At 32.5% G+C, this 24,257-nt stretch overlaps 1 protein-coding gene and 1 long non-coding RNA gene across 2 annotated transcripts; both read right to left on the reverse strand.

The window, feature by feature from the left end:
• Window positions 1-5,009: 5,009 nt before the first annotated feature.
• Window positions 5,010-7,234, reverse strand: LOC127700588 (uncharacterized). Its single transcript, XR_007981649.1, has 2 exons — window positions 6,767-7,234; window positions 5,010-6,197 (listed from the first exon to the last, which is right to left on the reverse strand). It is a non-coding gene; the product is annotated as an uncharacterized LOC127700588 (long non-coding RNA).
• A 1,796-nt stretch (window positions 7,235-9,030) lies between these two features.
• Window positions 9,031-14,779, reverse strand: LOC127700573 (monocarboxylate transporter 13-like). Its single transcript, XM_052204123.1, has 5 exons — window positions 14,407-14,779; window positions 13,680-13,823; window positions 13,218-13,361; window positions 9,924-10,754; window positions 9,031-9,409 (listed from the first exon to the last, which is right to left on the reverse strand). The coding sequence occupies exons 1-5, from the start codon at window positions 14,453-14,455 to the stop codon at window positions 9,150-9,152; spliced, it is 1,428 nt and encodes a 475-aa protein (XP_052060083.1). The 5' UTR covers window positions 14,456-14,779; the 3' UTR covers window positions 9,031-9,149.
• Window positions 14,780-24,257: the final 9,478 nt, after the last annotated feature.

The following is a 24,257-nucleotide window of genomic DNA, read 5'->3' on the forward strand; positions in this document are numbered from 1 at the left end:
GGGTTCAAGCCCACCAAAAAATCTACCACCTCCCATTCCATCCCCCTTCCATGCAATCCACCCCAAATCTCAATACATAGTTTAATAGATCAGCATCAGTTACAGTATCAACCATTTTGCAAATGTTGGCAATTTTCTCGAAAATGCCTGAAATCGCTTCGGTTCGAATCTGTTAAACACAAAAATAAATATTTCCGATTTTCAACTTAAAAGAGTGTATTGGTCAGTTTTACACCCCAAAACGGCCCTGAAACCCAATGTAAGTCAAATTTAACGATGTTGATAAAATACGTTTAACCTGAAGTCGTGATTGCAACTATCATTCTTTGATAGCCAATTTGACCCTCCATACTATGATATTATTACGTGAGTATTTCTGTATTGGCCTTGTTATTGGTCCGAGGATTGCTGTATTGGCCAGAGGCGAAGCCGAAGGCCAATACAGCTGGCCGAGGACCAATAACAAGGCCAATACAGAAATACTCACGTAATAGTATCTTTATTAATTAACTACAGTGTTACAATATTTTTTTTATATCATTTCACAAGAGATAAACATTTTTACCTTGAAGTGGAACTATACAAATCTCAGTTACTTTTTATAAGATGCTCTATCTAATGATCTGGTTACCAGGTGTCTTCAGCATTTTCTCATCTGATGAATTTTTCTACCCTTTCCAGTCACTATAAAGTGTTACAATTTAAATTTAGACACAACACATCAATAGTAATTGGAAAGGTACTGCCATTGCATGTGTTATGCAGAAACAAACTGAAATCAAAGCGCGAAAGCGCTGTAAAGGCAGTTAATTACAGGTTGTGTGTATTTTTAGTCCAGTTATATCATTATCTTGCATAGTACAGTGTACTTATCAGAGGTGGCTTTCAGTATTTAAGATTTAGAGTTCTCCAATGATATTGAACAAGTTTTATGAATGTCATATTCTGAGCACTATATGAAGGCGTTTGTTCTCACTTGTTTATGAACTTGTGCATTATGTCCAGTTTGTACCTTTTTTATCTATGTTTATAGTCAAATTAGTTATCAAAGGTACCAGGATTATAATTTAATACGCCAGACTCGCGTTTCGTCTACATAAGACTCATCAGTGACGCTCAGATCAAAATAGTTATAAAGCCAAACAAGTACAAAGTTGAAGAGCATTGAGGACCCAAAATTCCAAAACATTGTGCCAAATACGGCTAAGGTAATCTATTCCTTGGATAAGAAAATCCTTAGTTTTTCGAAAAATTCAAAGTTTTGTAACAGGAAGTTTAAAAAAATGACCATATAATTGATATTCAAATACTGTTTAAAATAGTTAGGCATTTTCTTTTTAGTAAATGTTATCAACTGTATTTTATTCAACTCTGCAAATGTGGTTTGTTACTGGTAAGTATGGATGATAGTTGTTTCATTGGCAATCATAACACATCTCCTTATTTATATAATGATCTATATTCAACGACCTCAGGTACAAAAAAAAATGTATGTAACTAAACTGTGATGGGAAACCTTTGACTTCTTTCTTTTACATATAAACTTTTGATTTGGCACCATAGAACTATGTAGAATAAATGTACATTGCAACCTGTCAACTCTTTCAATGACAATACTTTTTTAGAAACTATAACTCCAAGCAAAATTATATTTCCAAGTTTAAAGTAATTTATGAATGAAAAAAGGAGTTCTTAATTAAGAAATAAACTGATTCGCTGAGCGCAGCTGGATACACCCGCAGAGGTCCAACCCTGAACAGTTGGGGCAAAAATGGACACAATATTCAAGCTTGATACAGGTCTGTATTTGGATTGTAATTAAATATTTGACATATTATAGTTTCTGAATAAATGTAGTCAAAGAACTTGAAATCGGTTATATGAATTGAATTTATAATATTCAATTAAAGATTTCTTGCTGTTGTGCAATAAACTGTGCTGTTGCGCAATACTTAATAAATCTGTTGCCAGACTATAAACAAATAAAGTTCAATTTCTTCTCAATGTCATATTTGAAATTTATGAAAATCTATAGGGAGATTACATCAATAGCTATAAATAATTCACCAAAGTTTCATGCGAACTGCTTAAAGCATTTTTGAGTTGTTGTCCAACAACAGTGCACACGCTGAAATGTCTCGCCTTCTTTAGTAATCACTGATATTATGTTGATAGTCCTTAATATAAAGCTTTATTACAACTGTCACATAAACTTAACATTAACCAAGAAAACTAAACATTGACCAATGAACCATGAAAATGAGGTCAAGGTCAGATGAACCATGCCAGGCAGGCATGTACAGCTAACAATTCTTCCATACAACAAATATAGTTGACCTATTGCTTATAGTTTAAGAAAAACAGACCAAAACACAACTAGATACACCCGCAGAGGTCCAACCCTGAACAGTTGGGGCAAAAATGGACACAATATTCAAGCTTGATTCAGGTCTGAATTTGGATTGTAATTAAATATTTTACATATTATAGGTTTCTGAATAAATGTAGTCAAAGATCTTGAAATTGGTTATATGAATTGAATATGCAATTAAAGATTTCATGCTGTTGTGCAATACTTAGTAAACCTGTTGTCAGACTATAAACAAATAAAGTTCAATTAATTCTCAATGTCATATTAGAAATTTATGAAAATAAAAAGGGAGCTTATAACAATAGATATAAACAATTCACCAAAGTTTCATGAGAATTGGTGACAGCATATTTGAGTTATTGTTCGAAAACTGGAAAATCACCCCTTTTTTTAATGAATAAAACCCCATAACTCAGAAATGTAAAATGTAAAATTTATAAAATTCTAAAGGGAGCTTACATCAATACATACAAACAATTCACCAAAGTTTCATAAGAATTGCTGAAAGCATTTTAGAGTTTTTGTCCGAAAACTGGAAAATCCCCCCTTTTTTTATGAATAAAACCCTGTAACTCGGAAACGTAAAATCTAAAATTTATAAAAATCGAAAGGGAGCTCATGTCAATAGATATAAACAATTCACCACAATTTCTTGCAAGTTGGTGAAAGCATTCTTGACTTATTCTCCAAAAACTGGAAATCCCCCTTTTTTTAATGAATAAAACCCCATAACTCGGAAACGTAAAATCTAAATTTTATAAAAAATGAAAGGGAGCTCACGTCAATAGATATAAACAATTTACCAAAGTTTTATGCAAATTGGTAAAAGCATTTTTGAGTTAATGTCCGACATGTTGACGACGGACGGACAGACGGACAGATGGACAACGGTATACCATAATACGTCCCGTAAACGGGCGTATAAAAACTTAACAGAGCAATGAACTGTGAAAATGAGGTCAAGGTCAAATAAAACCTGTGCGACTGACATAAAGATCATAAAATATTTCCATACACCAAATATAGTTGACCTATTGCATATAGTATTAGAAAAAAAGACCAAAACTCAAAATCTTAACTTTGACCACTGAACCATGAAAATGAGGTCAAGGTCAAATGACACCTGCCAGCTAGACATGTACATCTTACAATCATTCCATACACCAAATATAGTAGACCTATTGCATACAGTATAAGAAAAACAGACCAAAACACAAATACTTAACTATAACCACTGAACCATGAAAATGAGGTCAAGGTCAGATGACACCTGCCAGTTGGACATGTACACTTTACAGTCCTTCCATACACCGAATATACTTGACCTATTGCTTATAGTATCTGAGATATGGACTTGACCACCAAAACTTAACCTTGTTCACTGATCCATGAAATGAGGTCGAGGTCAAGTGAAAACTGTCTGACGGGCATGATGACCTTGCAAGGTACGCACATACCAAACATAGTTATCCTACTACTTATAATAAGAGAGAATTTAACATTTCAAAAAATGTTAACTTTTTTTTCAAGTAGTCACTGAACCATGAAAATGAGGTCAAGGACATTGGACATGTGGCTGACGGAAACTTCGTAACATGAGACATCCATATACAAAGTATGAAGCATCCAGGTCTTCCACCTTCTAAAATATAAAGCTTTTAAGAAGTAAGCTAACGCCGCCGCCGCCACATCACTATCCCTATGTCGAGCTTTCTGCGACAAAAACTGGAAAATCCCAATAAAACCCCATAACTCAGAAATGTAAAATCTAAAATTTATAAAATTCTAAAGGGAGCTTACGGATTGATAATTTAGTCTTAGATGCAAGATTTTTATATCAGTTGTTAGTGGCTTTGAACTAGCTGTCAGTAACTGCAAGTACTCTCAGATCTGTACTTAGTGTCTTTTTGTTGTTTGGATGTACAACTACCCGACCACATCCACTTGTATTTGTATTTATCCATCTGATGAGTTAAGCCTCTTTCAAGTGATTTTTATAGTTCGTTCTTATATTGTACTGTTACACCACTGTCCCAGGTTAGGGGGAAGGTTGGGATCCTGCTAACATGTTTAACCCTGACACATTCTGTATGTACATGTATGTGCCTGTCCCAAGTCAGGAGCCTGTAATTCAGTGGTTGTCGTTTGTTTATGTGTTGCATATTTGTTATATTCGTTCATTTTTTGTACATAAATTAGGCCGTTTGTTTTCTTGTTTGAATTGTTTTACATTGTCATTTCGGGGCCTTTTATAGTTGACTGTGCGGTATGGGCTTGCTCATTGTTGAAGGCCATACTGTGACCTATAGCTGTTAATTTCTGTGTCATTTGGTCTCTTGTGGAGAGTTATCTCATTGGCAATCATACCACATCTTCTTTTTTATATTTACATCAACAGATATAAACAATTCACCAAAGTCAAGGTGAGACAACAAAACTCTGAAATTTTTTACACGGTACAAGTTTTTCTCATTGTTGGAGATTGTACGGTGACAGTAACACCTGTAACTGCTTAAACCCATTTCTTATGCACTTTAGTTCGATAAACTCACTGAATATCATACCACATCTCCTTATTTTTATATGCATTACAATTACATGTGCATGTAATTATAAATATATATATATCAGAACAAAATTCATTGCGTCACTTTTATTTCTGCATCCTTTGGCATAATACAAGTTTTAAAATTACACAACATAAAACAACTAAATGTTATTTCAGATGAAAGTTTTGTTTCAGTTCCATTCATAGGATTTGTTAGAATTTTGTATGTTTTGCCAAGTCCAATAATTCGCTCTATGTGCACATGTTAATTGGAGACTTTTCTATCCCGTATAAGAGTTTTGGAACTAATTCTGTTTCTTTTTTTGAAAAAAGTTAGCAAACAAATCTTGCACATTTAAACCTTTGTCTGCCATCACACTGTCACCTGGATGGCTGGATCACATAATTGAACTACATTTTGTATTCTACATCTTTCAACTATTTCATAGTCACTGGTAGAACCAACATATGCATTAGAGACATAGTTGACTAAACCACCAGGCGTCGAACATACAAGTATTTTCAGTGTTTCTGTTTTGATATGATGAAAAGGTTGCCTGAGCTCTAGTTTTATCACGGGATATTCTGTGCTGTCAATAATAATCCAAGTCGTAGGAAACTTTAATTTGAAGTTGGATGGCGAAAAATGCCTGACTAAACCACTAGATGGCCAAGTGTTAGCCTCACACCACTGTTTAGGCATAAAAACAATCCATGTATACACAATATTCTTAACACTAGATTCAATCTAGAATCTAGAAAGTTCAAAGTTGGTTGTATAATGCCTCAATTTCATCAAAGTCATAAAAAAACTGATTTTCAACTGACACCCTATCAATTAGAAAATATATGTATCTCAAACAATGTGCTGTTGGACCAAGTGTGGTCAAAACAAATAAAATTTAGTATACAACTCTAAACTGGTATAAAAATGCATGGCTGTGTCACGTGTCTTCATTTCAAAAATCTCTGCTGAAAACATAGACATTGATGGTGTTTGCGTAATTTCATCTTTGAAGCTCAACATTAGCTCAGCAGTTGGTGATGGACAGTCATAAATCCTTTCTGCAGTATGAATGACTTCTTCAGGAAAACCAACTTTACAAACAAAACTTTCCTCTAGATTTCTACTACAATATTCATCAAGTTTAGTTCTTTTGTTTTCACAGGAAACTGCCCTGATTTTTCTTTTTGCGGACGATTCAGTCTCTTGCTTGGTCCAGGAAAATAGGCTGGGAATGGCAGTAGACTTAAGTCTCTGCATGGTGGATTTGCGCCCTGAAAAAGGTTATAAAACATTAGTTTTTTGATAATTAAATGAACTTCCATTAGCAATGTATACTTTGTATTACCTGGCGAAATATTAACTAGATTTATTCATTACAATCTGGATAAAACTATGTTTGCCTGATTCAATGTATGTTATGTAAATCCAAAGGACAAACAATGAGAGACTTATGCAACAAACGTACATTGTTTGTACCTAAATAACTATAATATTGATGAGAGCATGTCATTGTTTTGTTCCTGTTAACATTGTCATTGATATTTTTCAAGAAAGTCTATGAGGCATAGCTTATGCATTCCTGTCATTACTACATTAGCATAATTAGTGCTAAAATAATTCTCAGTATGATATATCTCTTGTAAGAAATCATTATAACTGTAGCAATCACCAAAAAATCTCAAACAGATCACATTGAATCGTAATCCAAAAAATTATGACGTCTTGAATTAACCACCCCCTTTTATTCTAAAACGATAATTGCGGTTGTAAACAGACTTTGGTTTATTCGCATGGCGATTACATATATAACTATATATTTCAAATGAAAATAGAGTTTTACCATGAATAGTTTCCTGCACGTAGTCTTTTTCAGTAAAATGTGCCTTGCAAACAACAGCTGATTGAGATGGACTCCACGATGAAATCGTGTTCTCGTCCAATCTGCGTTTGGGCCATGGCGTTGATCCAACTTTTCATTCTTTTTAAGTCATTTGGAAATGCATGTCCTCCTCCTCAAATGACATCCAGGTACACAACAACAAGTACTTGGCATCGTTAATTTAAAATGTAACTGAAATAGTTGCACAGTGCAAAAACCGGAAGTTGAGGAACAGGATCGGCTACCACGGCGCCACCTATTCAGGAACGATAATTTGCTACTTTATATAACTGCGAAATAACAATAACGTTAGACGGGTTCACGTGCATAAACAGAAATGCGCTTTAAATTGTATAATATAATTAATGTTCAGTCGACTCTTAATTATTATATCAACGACTGAAATGATTTATAAACATCTAGATTGCAGATAACACTCGAAATTTACCCGGGCTCTTTCCACTCGGAATTCAAATAATTCTAGTTTGTCAATCGGTTGACTGCTTATAATGCAAAATACAAATATATCAAAAGTTTTTAAAACTAACAAAACACAATGATCGTTTCTCTATTTCCCAATGTAAATGAAATGAAACAAAAAACATTTTATATCACAATTAAAAAAGAGGAGAGAATTCAACATTGCCGGATCTACTTGGAGCCTAATGACCCCCCACGTAGATAAGTTGGATATCGCGGAAGGAAGGATTAACCCGGCAACTAGAAAGGCATTAAAGCACTGCCTTTAAAAATAATGTAGGAGTTGAAAATGATACAACTATCCATAAGCCAACTGACCAAAGAACGAAGATTTGCACAATTACAGGTCACCCTTCCAGAATGCATATGCCTGGTTCGGGTTTAAAAATAAATGACAGTTTACAAAACATGAGAAGCGAAACTAAACAGTAAATCGATTTGTACCATCGTGAAATTATGAGGTCGACAAGAAATGAACTTTGTGATAATCTACTCGTTTCCCAAACCTGAAATAATTCCATCGTCTGCTTTCAAAATGCTTTTAAATGAATGTGACCGTCTTAAGCCTGAAATATATGCCATACTGAACGTTTCAGCATGTTTATGGTGAGTAAATGAAAACTGCGTCTTCCAAACAACTTTTTACTTTCAGTTTGTGTTTATCGTGACTTTCGATCTAAAAACTAGAGACGTTCCGAAATCCTGTATTGGCCGGATCAGAACTCGGCCAATACAGAAAAAAAAATCTATATTGGCCGAGTTATTCTGTATTGGCCGAGTTGACACCTTTATATTGCATAGGCAGTTTTCATCATATTAAGTCCAATAACAGTGTAGTTAATTAATAATTTTTTATAACTGCCCCAGCTGGACTGTGCTGGCAGCAGGGAGTCCAATCAAGCAAATTATGGTCAATAAACTCTTTCCAGATGTGTTGTTATGAAAATACGACAACCTTAATGCCCTTCTTAAGAGTTTAAAATCTGAAAATGTGAAAAGTAGCCAAATTCAGGTATGGGTTGGAGTCATTTGATGGTCACTACGTTAATGATATGAGCCGTAGGTATTGCCTTTTATCCTAAATACATGCATAGGTAGTTCAGAAACACAAGGCTACATGTTTGTATTGTTTAATGTCTATCGTTTTGTCATTAATATGCCTGTCTGTCTGTCTGTTTGTTTGTTTTGTTTTGGTTTTGTATTGATTTGTTTATTTAGTAACAATCCTATTGTTTGGATTTTAAACTAATAAAATTCTTATTCTTATTCTTATTCTTATTCAAGGAGGTATTATATGGCAAAAAAAAAAGTAACGGTGGCACCCATATTTTAATGTTGTGGTCATAAATGCATCCTTTGACTAGATTTAGGGTGAAATGGTCATTTACTTGGTTATTCAGAATATTTGTTGTTGAATTTTTGTGCAGTTCTCAATTTCAATTATATTGCCAGAATTGATTGAGTCGGATAAGGTCCTTAACCACTCTTTAAAGGGGATCACAACTGATTCATTTCCCGAAAATAGACATTGGTCTCATTACTTAAAAGAATTTTAAATCTAATTTTGGTTGATTTTATTTTGATGTTGCAAATGGTGGACATACTGGTTTGAATGATTGATTATTAAATAGCTTACTGTAAACTGGTTACTGTAAACTGGTTTGACGACGGGTTACAAAGATATTCTCCTTTTTTTAAATTTTCAAATAGACCTTCTATGGATGATGAAAGCCCAACTAGTGGTGTCAGTTTTACAAATAATGTTTTATAATTATGGCATTATGGCGTCACGTGATAGCAAAGCCGCTAACACTGAACATTAAAGCTACGTGAAATTGCATATGTGTATAACAAGATTTAATATCTAGGAAGTCTCATTCATGAGACTTGTCTCTACATCATCACAGTGTTTGTTTTTAGTGTTATTTTGATTATTTGTTGTGACTTCAGTAATATTGTCCGTTGTTATTTCAGTCACATTGTCTGTTCTGACCGTCATTTCTTCGCTCTGCGTTACCTTCACTAATTTCCGTTCAAGTAGTACACAAAGCGATGACGCTATAAAAAGTCCACCAACTGTATAGAACGAAGCTTTCCAATTACCAGTGTAATCTTCTAACCACCCTGAACATAATAAAATATGATTATTACAAATAATACCGGTTTAAAATGTATTAAATATAAAATTAAGAAGATGTGGTATGATTGCCAATGAGACAACATTCCACAAGAGACCAAATGACAACATGTTATCTTGTATAGAATAGTTATATAATTGTGACCTTTTGATTGTAGATGTTGTTGTCTATACACTGGCAGGTAAGCGACACAAGATCTTTTGATTATAGATGTTGTTGTCTATACTGGCAGGTAAGCCACACAAGCCGAGCTTTTGATTATAGATGCTGCTGTTGTCTATACTAACAGGTAAGCGACACACGATCTTTTGATTATAGATGGTGTTGTCTATACTGGCAGGTAAGCGACACAAGATCTTTTGGGAACACACATTTTCATGTCTGATCAATTTAAAGCTAATACAAAAAGAAGCGACTGTTTTTTTTATATCTATTTTATTTCAGCTTAGTGCATGTTATTTAATTATAGAGACTAAGAATGAATTGTAAAATCTACTTACCTAAAGAAGGATGTCCAATCAAACACGCTGTATTCGTAAAGAAACCAGATAATGGGAGTGCTGTCGGTAACATCGTCAATCCCAATGATGTGACAACAAGTAACGGTTGTAATGAATGTAAAATTCCGGGAAATATTCCTACAGTCACTGCATAAGTTATGTTAATTGTCATACTTTTGAAAAATGTCAATACGATAGCAAAAATTCCGCCCATAAACATTGTCACGATGAACACTGCCTGAACACTGAACCATTGTAAATCAATAAAAGTTCCAGAAAAAAGTCTAACAACAAATTCCGTAGCACCAATTACTGTTAAAACAACAACAACGTCATCTTTAGAAAACTGCTGACTTTGAATGTGCGGCGGAAGAATCAGAAAGTTTGATGAGTATCCAACTAATGCAAATGACATGGCGAAACAATACAATAAAAACGATTTGTTTCTTAAAGCAACAGAATATGATTTAAACATATCAATGATTTTGTTTTTCACAATAGTCAGGTTGCTCTGTTTACTTTTGTAATTTGCCTCAGATAACAGTTTTGTACTGTCAGCAGGACTGTAAGTTTTGTTAGTTGTACATATAAAGCAACTTGGTTGCCTGAAGAAACTTCCACCTACACAAATGTTGAGTAACAAACCACCAAGAATTAACATAGCACCATGTATCCCATAATGATCTATCAACTTCCGGTACAAAAAAGGATATATTAAGCTTGACAATCCCATCGATGCTGTAAGAAATCCATTAGCAAATGCTCTTTTCTTTTCGAAATAAAAGTTTATAATCGTCACAGTAGGTGGTGCAGATAATCCAAATCCTATCCCTGCCAAAAAAAAAAAAAAAAAAAAATTAAAAAAAATTGCATGCGATGTTGTCCAAGGTATACCCCACTTGTTATTTGAAATTGATGAAGAAATTCATGCTCAGTGGATATAAATAAAAATCGAAGTATCGTCAAACAAATAGTGACTGTCTCGCTTACATGGTACAAATCAACATTTGAAAATTCCTGATCAAAAAATTAATATCAGATTATTCTTAGTACAGAAGCTGAGAATTATATTACGAAAATTTCCATTATCAGTGGATATCATATCAAAATTAAAAGTCAACGTCAAAGAAGAAGTTACTGTTCGGACGAACTCAAAAATCGCTTATACAGTATGCATAAAAATATTATTTTATAAAGTTCCTGATCAATTATCAATCTATCCTTTAATACGTGACCATCTGAAATATGCCGGGGAATTATTTGATCTCTTATCTCTGAAAAAAAGAAGTAATTAAGTGTTTTATTCCAGGCATACAAATATCGCATACACTACCGCCCAAACAATGTACATCTCCATACAATACCGCCCAAACAATGAACATCATCATACACTACCACCCAAACAATGTACATCTCCATATCCTACCGCCCAAATAATGTACATCTCCATACACTACCACCCAAACAATGTACATCTCCATACACTTCCGCCAAAACAATGTACATCTCCATACACTACCACCCAAACAATGTACATCTCCATACACTACCGCCCAAACAATTAACATCTCCATACACTACCGCCCAAACAATGTACATCTCAATACACTACCGCCCAAACAATGTACATCTCCATACACTACCACTCAAACAATGTACATCTCCATAAACTACCGCCCAAACAATGTACGCCCAAACAATGTGCATCTCCATACACTACCGCCCAAACAATGTACATCTCCATACACTACCGCCCAAAATCGCCCAAACAATGTACATCTCCATATACTACCGCCCAAACAATGTATATCTCCATAATAAAATGAAAGAAAATCCCTTCAGCACATAAAGAAATCTCATATTGTAAATGTCTCGACAATGCTAGCCAACTTATAGTTTAATGATTAAACGATCTGTTTGCACATTAATATGGAAAGTTCTGTTGCTACATAATGACAGTACACGTAACGCCATGGTAACGCCATGTTAACTACTAGTTTTGCCAAATGTTGAGTCGATAAACATTCTGTCGATGAAACCATTCATGAAAATTATAATTAAGTTAAGTAAATTATGGTGGTTAAACAACAGACTATTTCGTGTTACAAATGAGTAAAAAAAATGAAGTAATTAAGTGTTTTATTCCAGGCATACAAATATCACATACACTACCGCCCAAACAATGTACATCTCCATACACTACCACCCAAAGAATGTACATCTCCATAAACTACCGCCCAAACAATGTACATCTCCATACACTACCACCAAAACAATGTACATCTCCATACACTACCGCCCAAACAATGTACATCTCCATACACTACCACCCAAACAATGTACATCTCCATACACTACCGCCCAAACAATGTACATCTCCATACACTACCGCCCAAACAATGTACATCTCCATACACTACCGCCCAAACAATGTATATCTCCATAATAAAATGAAAGAAAATCCCTTCAGCACATAAAGAAATCTCATATTGTAAATGTCTCGACAATGCTAGCCAACTTATAGTTTAATGATTAAACGATCTGTTTGCACATTAATATGGAAAGTCCTGTTGCTACATAATGACAGTACACGTAACGCCATGGTAACGCCATGTTAACTACTAGTTTTGCCAAATGTTGAGTCGATAAACATTCTGTCGATGAAACCATTCATGAAAATTATAATTAAGTAAAGTAAATTATGGTGGTTAAACAACAGACTATTTCGTGTTACAAATGAGTAAAAAAAATGCAATGGTGGTGTAAATCTAAGAATAGAGACTCTTGCATTCATCTAGCTCTCTATACTGGCATCATAGAAAACAGTCGAAATGAAGCGATGACTAGCAAATTATAATAAACATGGTCCTTTTATAGATGACTATGAGGTATGGGTTTTGCTCATTGTTGAAGGCCGTACGGTGACCTATAGTTGTTAATTTCTGTGTCATTTTGGTCTCTTGTGAAGAGTTGTCTCAATGGCAATCATACCACATCTTCTTATTTTTATATGATTGTAATATATGGGTTGTATCCAGTTTCATATTTAAGTAATTGCACAGTAAAGTGTTTACTTTAAAGTTTTAAAGTACAAACGAACGAATTGTTTAAAAAACAAGGAAGATACCAGCTCTGATTATGCATGGTATGTATTTGTTTTCATGACATATATTGTGACTATTTATAAGTGTCTTCTTCTGAAAGGAGTACGCTGATATTAATTGTACTTTTAACCTTGTCAGAAACACAAAGAAGGTCATACAAATAATCATAATAAACCCTATATGTATATACCTAGTAAACAACTGTACGTGAGATACAGCATTTCTATATTTTGAGTAAGAGAACTGGTTACCATGCCAATTGATGAAATCAATCCACCAATCATAGTACACCATTTGAATGAAAAGTGAACGCTCATTAATCCAGATACTGGCCCTGTAAAAATAAACAGTAAGAATGGATCAATCGCGTTGACACATTGAATAATCTACATGGACAGTAAATGATGCAGAGTCGAATTGTACATTATATAAATATTCGTTGCTTTCGTTAGCGTAGATATGGGGGGTAATACAAAAAAAAATTCTAAATAAGTTAGTTGAATAGTTGAATTTGCACAGGTGGTTCCCCTGCCAAAAGAATTCATTAATCGCGAAATCGCAAAAGAAGCAGCCGCAAAACTTTAGCTGATTCTCAGACCATTTTAATATCCCCGCGGACTCGCACAAATCTGAAATGTGATTATATACTGACCAGTTATGGCCATCACAAAAAACATTATACTGCCTAGGAATGCAGTATTACCAGCTCCTTCGTCGTAGGTTTGGAGAAGTTCCGCATATAATATCCCGAAGGTTCGTATAGTTCCAGATACCAGAGTATAGTTTAGAAATGAAGCTACAAGACAAAAAACAACAACTATTATTAGTGTATCCCAAAACTCTGTGAGTGTGATTGTCCTGTAAAAAAATCTTAAGGTAAAACTTTCAAATAGGGAGTGCAAATTTCCCCTGAATGTGTTTCAATCACGGGATCAAAATCTAAATGTTATTAATAAAGATTATATAGCATATACTTAAAACATTTTTTAAAAATGTTTTATATTTCCCTAAAGTAAAAAAAATGTTATCCACGTTGAAAGCATTTTGATTAAAAACTGAAAGTCAAAACATTTTACATGTGTGTATAAAACTTTGCATCGGAGAACGTCGCCAACCAAGATGAAATAAGTTATATTCAAAAGAGAATATAAAGCTTTACTTTGAATATAATTTTGGATTTGGTTAACAATATATTCTTCCTAAAAATTTTGGGATAAATTCTCAATATAGGCCGAAATCTGTCAAATTGCAGTATTTTGGCTATCTTCAGGCGTTTATAGTTTGGTGATCTGTTAAGTAATAAGACATAATATTTCTAGAATCTCATAAATAGTAAAACGGCTTGCCATATGCGTCTAACTTGTTCATGTTGTACTCACCGCATAATATAATCCAAGAAAACCCGCTGTCTGTATCTTGTAATGACATGATTTGTAGTCTGTAAGCAAGTGGTTGTTGATATTCTGATGCTATATTGCATGCACTTCTTTGTTTACATTTTCAATGTCCTAGAATTTAACTCTTTGTTTCTATTAACATCTGTGCATAACACACAGTAATGTCAATTATTGATTAATAACAAAACACACATATGTTACATTAGATATAAAATAGTGTTTAGCCACAAAATCTATATATAGTTTCCTCTTGTAAACATGCAAACACCTATTTATACTGAAAATGTAACACCAGCCTTTAATCACAGTGTCAAGTGTACGAAAATGTTATAAATAAATGTCATGTTACGCTTCAAAGTTCATTTCGTTGTAATTCTTTTCATATTCAAATTAGCTATCTTTAATAACTAAATATAAGATTTTGAACTACAAAACGAAATGAAACGTAAACATTTACAGTAATTATAATATTTGACATTCAGCCCGGCATGAGTATACGGCTTTGTTAAACAATAACTAGTTTTGTTCTTACTATTTTGTAAACAGTATTATGAATTCTAATAAAGATGGTTCATGTAAGTTCATTTCATGAATCACTCCAATGTATTTAACACCACATCAAAAATATTTGTCGTAAAGCATCTCAACAACTGAATATTTTAAAGCGCATTGGTTGCTATCTTACTAAATTAAATAAATTGACCATTTTCAAACATTTATTTTATCTAATTTTATTTTTGTCCTTTGACATGGCATTTTTTGTAATGCTGAGGAATGTAAAACATTTTTTTTTCTGATCAAGATTCAAAGATCTTTTTTTTAAACTCACCTGGCTCTTAAGAGATTTATGAGGTTATACAAATACTGGACTTCGTCATTGTCATCATTTTGTACATTGACCGTCTAAAATATTTCCTTTTGAAACTGCATCGTCAAATGTTATTAAAATTAACAGTGATAATGCATGTCATAGCATATATTCTGTAAAAAGTCCATATTCTGTTGCCACCTGATAAAAATTATGGCTGGTACAGGTAAAATAGAAGACTGAAATTGTAACGATAGGTCTTGGCTTAATTTATCGGTATATTATGGTCCGTAGGTGTTGATCCATCTCAAAATTTTCAGAGCAGTAATTAAATATCAGCTTTTAGCAAATTTTAGTTATTTTACTTGAAAACCATTTTAGATAGAAAATCACAAAAATACTCAAAATGACTTCAGACGACGATTTTTACCCTGTTGTTTTGTTAACCTGGCCTACACAGCAAATTTAGCTTTTCTCATCTCTTGCCATCCACCATCTTCGTCTGTAAATAAATAAATAAAATAAATAAATAAATAATTCTTATTTCAAGAGGATAATCCCATTAGTTAAAACTAATCTTCCTGAGAGTCCTCAAAATAATAATAACATATTTATAAGTACATACAGTATTATAATGATATATTATACACAATATACCATTGTATCTAGATAATAAATAAAAAGCATATTAATTTGCACAATTGATGAAAAATTTGTAACATTTTGTTTTAAAAGGTACAAGTGTATTACTCATTTTTATTTCATGTGGTAAACTGTTCCATATTTGAGAACCTGAATATGTGAATGTTTTCTTTAAAAAGTTTGTTTTTGGTTTCGGAAGATTTAATAGTTTTTCATCAGCTGAACGTAAATTATAATTCTGATTACCAATAAAATGAAAGTTTTCTTGTAAATAGTTAGGAACCATATCATTTAATGATTAAAATACACGTATTGCCTTTTGATATTGAATGCGTTTTTCCACATTTAACCAGTTTAAACTATTAAACAACAAACTGGATGATGTCATTATGTCAGCTTCTAGCCCTAGCAGATTTCTTTAATAACTTATTAAGTTTATTTATTCCACTTTCATAGCAACTTCCCTATATGTTGCAACAATAATCAAACAATGGCAGAATATAAGCATTAAAATAAATAATACGTATATGCATAGGTAAATATTTTCTTATCTTTTGTAATAAATTGATTCTATTTGATATTGTACATGACATTTTATCTATTTGCTCATTCCAATTTAGGTTTTTGTCGATATATAAACCGAGAAGTTTTTCACAATCTACATTCTCTATTTGTTCATCTGAAATTTGGATATCTAAACTGTTCCCAGTTGAATAAAGCCTCTGTTTTGAACCAATAATCATTGATTTACACTTTTTGGCATTTAGCTACATACAAATTTTGCGAACACCAGTTTTCAATAACATGAATATCATTTTGAAGGTTAGCAGTTAACTGAAGTACATCATTACCTTTACTATGCAATGTAGAATCATCTGCATATAAATCTATTAATGAATTTTCTATGTTCAGTGGTAAATCATTGATATATAAAATAAATAACAGAAGGCCAAGGATAGAGCCTTGTGGTACACCAGTTTTATGCATTTAGTATTAGACATGACATTATTGACCTTAACTTGTTGACTTCGTTCAAACAAGTATGACTTAAACCAGTCTAGTGTACAGTTTGAAACATTATAATATTCAAGCTTTTTATAATAAAATAATATGATTAACCAGATCAAAAGCTTTCTTTAAATCTAAAAATATAACTCCGTTTTTTTCTCCATTATCTATATTTGCTAACCATTCATCTACGAATTTAGTAAGTGCAGTTGTGCACGAATGTTAAGGTCTGAAAACTGACTGTGTAGTATTAAGAAGGTCATTACTATTTAAATATATATACAAACTATCAGCTATATGTCGTTCTATAATTTTGGAGAGACAAGGCAAAACTGCTATTGGTCTATAATTATCAGGATTACAAGCATCGCCACTTTTAAAAATTGGGCAAACTCTTGCAGTTTTAAAAATACTTGGAAATTTACCACATTTGATGCTTAGATTAAATAAATATGTTAAAGCTGGTGCAATGACATCGCTGCACATACTCAAAATATTTGGTCCAACATCATCTAAACCAGTTGCTTTAGACTTGTCAAGTTTTTTTAAATACATTTTTACATCTAAAATACTCATTTCTGGTATAATGAATTTTTCACTACCCCTTTGTAACTTTGATTTCACAAATTTGTTGAGTACATCGAAGCTTGGACCTTCATCATTATTACATAATTTGTTATCAACTATACCTTCAGCAATATTTGTGAAATGCACATTAAATGTATTTGCTAGATCAACATCATTTTGAATTACACTATTTTTATATTCCAAATGAGTGATATTATTATGTATTTTTTGGGGATTTAGACTTTTGACATACTTCCAAATAGTTTTACTATCTTTACAATTTGAGATAGCATTTTGGAAATAATATTTCTTTGCCTGTTCTACTAAAAATGTAACCTTATTACTCATTATTACTAATTTTATAATTATATATATATCCCCAATTCTATGAAAATAATCTCTTTGGTGTCTAGCGCTATTTATATCAGAACCACTCTGGTTGTTGAGTATTTTTCACCCTTTTAATTTTCTTAGGAGCATGCTTGTCTAGGGTGCTCAGAAATAGATTATACCAATAAATAATTAGCTGCTTCATCAACATCTCCAATCGATTCAATGAGATGAAAAGGAGTATTTGTTAAATTTTCAATAAATTTATTTTTATCAAATTGTTTGAATGATCTATATTCTATGGACAAATGCTCCATATTTGATATTTTTGGGTTAAGTTTTCTTGTTACGCAAACAGGATAATGATCACTGACAGCATAACTAGGCACATTTACTTCTGTAATATGGTCTACATCGGTAGTATAAATATTGTCTATAGTAGTTACACATTTATCTGTTACTCTTGTGGGTTTATGTACAATTTGTTGTAAACCATACAAATTAATACAGTCCTTCCATTTTTGATTTCCGACAACTGTATGGTCTATATGTGAATAGTTTATATTGAAATCTCCTAAATGTATAATTTCTTTATTTTCTGCTGACGCTTTTTCTATTTCTGTTTCAACTGAATCAATCCAAGATTGCAATGAACTCGGTGGACGATAAAAAATGCCTATCAAAATAGAGTTTGTGTTTGGAAAAATAATTTCAATCCATAAAGATTCAATACTACCTATTTCTAAATCGATTCTTCTCTGGTGACATACACTATTTCGTATGTACGCAATCACACCTCCGCCATCATTAATAGCGTTTCTATCTTTTCTTTCTATTTTGTAAACTTCAATTTGTAATGTTTTGGTACCAATTTCATCATTTAAAAATGTCTCTACCATACCAAATATATCAAATAATTGTTCATATTTTAATAGGAATTTTATTTCTTCAATTTTGGGTTGTAAATGTTGAATATTTAAACAACCTAGTTTAAACCCTTTTTTAAGTAACCAACTTGCTTCATTGTTTCTACTTCTATTTACAGAACTATGTGTTTTATTTTGACTCTTTCTATTTCTCTTTTGAGATTTTCCCCAATTAATATTATTAATGTTGTTTATATTACATGTACATTGTATACTACTACATTGATCACATAACAGATTTAAAATATTATATCTGTTTGAAAAATTAGAACAAGCTAAATGCTACCTCTGAATATAATCTGACTTACGTACAGAATTTGGTAAATGGAAGTCAAAAAATGGTGCTCTATCTACATTTTGTCTATTTAGCACCTTATTGTTTCCCCACGAGTCACGAGAGTTCATATTGAGATCATTCCTGTCCTTTACGTTTTTAGTGTTGACTCCTGAATGGTTGAAATTTCTTCTGCTTTCTGTTGTGTTCATGTTACTCCGTGATTGATATCTTGGTTTGATAGGGCTCCTTCTGAAGTTGTTTGTGTAAAATTGGTGACCGGAACTTTGGAATCTATTTCTGTTTTGTTGGTTCAAATGATACTGTTGCGGTTTTCCCTTGAATACTTTAATTATTTCATTTACATTTGTCAACAGCTTTATTGTTCCATATCTATTTAGATGAATGCCATCTATAGTGTAAAATGATTTAGCTATATGATCATCCTTGTAGACAAAAGATTCATAATTTGATATAAATTTGACATCATTATGATGACACATTTGTTTTAGGATTGTGTCATATTCAGTGACATCACTTCAGTGTAAACTTGTGCAAAAGTCTGGTTCTCTGAAATAAGCAAATTGGAACCAAAACTTATCATTCTTATGATATGTAAATAAAAAAAAAAACATCTGAAGGGACATAAATACACAATAATATAGAATAAAGGACACTGTTGAATAAAAATTTTATTTTGCGTTTTTGCCTGAAATGTTATTCTAATTTTATTGTATCAATTTTTCTTAAACATACCAGGTGAATCATACAGCATCCTTGGGGCCTCGGATATAAAGTAATCTAGCATATTTAAGTTATTTGTATTGAAAACTTTTATAAATAGAAATATTGCCAACAAGACTAATTAATCAACATTGACCGAAATTGTCTATTGACTATACATATAGGCGTCATGCCCTTAAATAACTACTGTTACCAATTTTTAAGTCTAATTAAACGTAATCTTGAAACTGCAATAAATCGAGAAAGACTCTATACAACAAAAATAATTAGCTATATAGACAAGATCTACAAGAAAGTCAAATTTGACATGAATCTTCAGTCAATTTCCCCCTTCTAATTATGATTGTATCTTTGTGTTTTGCTAAAACTTATGGTCGATAAAGAGAAACTGTACACAGCTAAAACAATCAGCAAAAACAAGATGTTGAAAAATGATAAAACACAGAGAGAATTCAAACTTTAAACATCAAAGTCAACCAGCTATATGAGATCTACAGACATGTCAACATGATCAGTTTGTCGACTCCTTTAGCGAGTTATTACCCATCAGTGACAGTTTTCTAAGTGTTTTAACGAATAGATATAAGAAGATGTGGTATGAGTGCCAATGAGACAACTCTCCATCCAAGTCACAATTTATAAAAGTAAACCATTATAGGTCTAAGTACGGCCTTCTACACTGAGCCTTGGCTCACACCGAACAGCAAGCTATAAAGGGCCCCAAAAATAACTAGTGTAAAACCATTCAAACAGGAAAACAGGAAAGCAATATCCTTATTCCTGTTTTCCTGTTTGAATGGTTTTACACTAGTTATTTTTGGGGCCCTTTATAGCTTGCTGTTCGGTGTGAGCCAAGGCTCAGTGTAGAAGGCCGTACTTTGACCTATAATATAATTCTTTAATTTAGAAAAAAACAGAAAGCTAAAAAACAAATTATGGAATCGTATAAAATCCTCGGACGGCAAATATAATCAAAGTACTAAAGTACTGAACATCGGATGACTGCAAGTTCTTGTGGATGGTCACAAGCACTTGTCTCAGAAAAAAAATCACATCTGTATACCTGAAAGTGAGGTTTATGTACAGAGATATATTTTTTTCTGAGACAAGTTCGTGCGTGGATGATGAATAAATGACAGGGAATTCAACCTCACCGTAATAACTATTATATTGTAGTGATACACATCAGTATACTCTGGTTTGTTGTTATATATTATATTAATATTTGTATATAACAGTTACATGTATATATAATTTGCATCCATTTGTATATCATTCTATTCTACTATTCTAATAATAGTGCAGTGCAAGTGCATGGTGGACACTCTTCTGTAATAATTCGATTTTTCTAATAGATTGGATTTGAGTAGGCATTTATATTTTCCCGCAAAACTTTCTTAAGATATTCTTCCACATGTGTTAACACAATTTTTCTGTACGTGTGCATAGATATTAATGATAATTCATACTTATATATATATTTCTAACGACAAAACATTTTCATATTATTAATTTATGTTCTAAAAAAAAATTTTTTATGAGTGTTCATTGAAGAAATGAATTTATAACAAGCGATAAGGAATGTTATTTTGCACTCGATAATTTCCGCGTATTTTGACAGTCAAATTTTTGTGGTAACAATACATCGGAATGCCCTCACGGTCATCGCGATGTAAAAATGACATTGATTAAATACTATCTGAGCAAGTTAAATTTTACTCCAGTTTGTTTAGCACTGAGGGTTGGGACGAAAATAGCACAGAAAAACTTATCGGATGTATCATTAGAAAGATAAGTCTCCGGGAAGGGATGGGACTATATAAGAATTTTATCAAATATACTGGGACCTATTCAAAACGGATTTCACTGAAGTAGTTAAGGAAGTATTTGACGAAAATGAACTCAGTAAATTGCAATACCAGGGAATGTTAATGTTACTATATAAGGGAGGGGAACAAGAATTAATAAAAAAAAACTTGAGGCCTTTAAGCTTGATGAATAAGAAATATAAAATTATATCAAAGATGTTGGCAGTGCGTCTACAACCGTTGTTAAATAAAATTATTCACCCAGATCAAAAAGGGTTTGTAAAAGGGAGAAATGTAAGTGATGGAAATAGACTTTACAGAATATTATTGAATATGTAGAAAATGAGGATATAGAGGGATTAATTATTTTTCTAAACCAGCAGAAAGCTTTTGATAGAATCGAATGGGGATGACTGATAAAGGTTATGGAGGGCTTCAATTCTGGTAATAATTTCTGTAGCTGGACAAAATGCTATTTAAAAATGCCAACACTTGCATTAAAACAAATGGGTTTCTGTCTAAATTCTTTTCAATAAGCAGATCAATAAGACAAGGATATCATATAGCCCCTTTTTATTCATAATACAAGCGGAACAATGGCATATGCCATTCGCGCAAATGTAGAAATACAGGGAATCAAAATACAAACGGAACACGGCCATATTGAAACTAAATCATCAATGTTTGCGGATAATAAGCAACTTATGAAAAAATCCGAACATTTGGCTGAAAAAGCCTCTGAAATATTGGAAATATATGAAAAAGCTTCCGGTTCCAAAATTAACTTCGATAAAACAAAAAAGTGTGTTTATTGGGAGGCTAAAGGACAATAAAAACAAAGTTAAAGAAAAATATCCTGGATCAAGAATAATATAAAAGCTTTAGGGGTGCACCATGCTAGGTAAAAACAAACTGTATTCACGCAATCTAATTAAAATATAGTTCTCTGAAATCAGAGAACTATATTTTAATTAGATTGGTATTCACTTTAGAAGGTGTTGTTTAGCAATTCAAAAATAACTACCTATCACCTTTTGCATGATAATTACAATAAAATTTGTTTAGAAATTGTTAGACTGATTTTTCAAAACATGAATGAAGTGGATATAAAGTCTTATAGGATTGTAAGTATCTTTTAATTAATCACCTTGCACTTTCACCACTTGACTATTTTTTTCTACAGCAGTTTGTTAAAATTTATGACCAGTTGAACAGTTTGGTTTAATAAAACAAATTGCAATTTGGTCAGAATTTTAAATAAACTGCAATAGGTGGAGAGCAACACTTACAGTCGAGTAACAGTAATGCCTATTTTGGGATACGAGGTTGAAATGAGGGGTATACTTAATGAGTGTGAAAAAGATATAAACTCACTTTTCTAGAATTTTGTTTGGGGCTCTAAAGTCAGCCTTGTCGACAGAAAAGTATGTTGTCTAGACTCAAGCTTTTGGGAGATCGAAATGAGTTTCATAAAAAGCAAACATATAAAATTGATTTATAGAATTTTAGAAAGTACTACACAAAGTTGAAATGTAATTGCCAAATCCTGGCTAAAACACTTTGACAAAAAAATTGGTATTGAATAGTTTCTGTTGTTCCGTTGTTTTCCTCTTATAGTTGATGTGTTTCCCTCGGTTTTAGTTTGTAACCCGGATTTGTTTTCTCTCAACCGATTTATGACTTTTGAACAGGGTATACTACTGTTTCCTTTATTCATATGTACCTGTAAAGATCTAAATATAATTAACATCAAGTATATGCCATTTATTTTACCAAAACGCGGTTACTGCATGGTGTGAACTTTATAGCAAAATGACTGAACGTTAAGGTGTAACACCACTAATTCGGGCCCGGTCAGAAACTTTCTTAAGCAGTTATTGTCCCGAAAATATTTTTTATAGCCTAATTTTGAGATATTACGATTAGCTTAAAACTATAATAGAAAATGTGAACGCCAAGATAAAATCTACATGAAAAAAAGTAAATTTTGCACACAAATGTATTTGTTTTTAAGAAGGGAGTTTTTTTTTATATTATCCGCAGTGTATGAAAGTAGCAATTGAGAGGATTCAGAGTAATTAGCCAGGGAAGGACCATTCTATATTTTGTGATGGGGATAAGGAATGCTGAATGAAATGAATGTGATGATGTCTAGAACTGAAGAACAATAATTTTGCCCGAGACATGCTGAAAATGAATTTTCTGTACTTTCAGATGCACATACGATTTGAAAAAAATGAAATAAGTAATCCAGACTTATAACGGTGAAAATGATTATTCTGTCCACGCATAACCTCTTGCCCAAAAGCCCAACCCTAACCTGGGACTATAATACTAACCAAAGAAATAAATTGGTCGTTCTCTGAGCAATTTTGTTCGTTTTGTCTTGTTTTTGTAGATTCAAAGGACCTGTCTTAAATATAACATTTGGTCTCTTATGGAGAGTTGTCTCATTGGCAATCATACCACATCTTATTTTTGTATTTGGATTTGTAATCAAACCCATATTTTTTTCAACCTTAAAATTGAATTTTTCATATAATTAACTATTCTGGATTATTCATGTGTACAATCAAGTCAGTGTAATTCAACATTTCGGTACATGCAATGTGTGTTCTTCAAATGGATTATTAAGTTTTAAAGCGGAAAACTTCATGTTTGATATCAATTTTTTTCTGATTTTTGTCTCAATGAAACCGAAAATATATTTTTGCTAGGCACTTTTC

The sequence above is a fragment of the Mytilus californianus genome, unplaced genomic scaffold (assembly GCF_021869535.1).
Source record: "Mytilus californianus isolate M0D057914Y unplaced genomic scaffold, xbMytCali1.0.p SCAF_5, whole genome shotgun sequence".
In the NCBI taxonomy this organism is placed as follows: Eukaryota; Metazoa; Mollusca; class Bivalvia; order Mytilida; family Mytilidae; genus Mytilus; species Mytilus californianus.

Bases quoted from the DNA above. Each gene is read 5' to 3' on its own strand.
- LOC127700573 (XM_052204123.1), bottom strand. From the start codon at position 14,455: ATGTCATTACAAGATACAGACAGCGGGTTTTCTTGGATTATATTATGC. The intron at 13,362-13,679 runs GTCAGTATATAA...TTATTTTTACAG, and splicing joins TTTTGTGATGGCCATAACTG to GGCCAGTATCTGGATTAATG. The intron at 9,410-9,923 runs GTAAGTAGATTT...TATTATGTTCAG, and splicing joins GATTGGACATCCTTCTTTAG to GGTGGTTAGAAGATTACACT.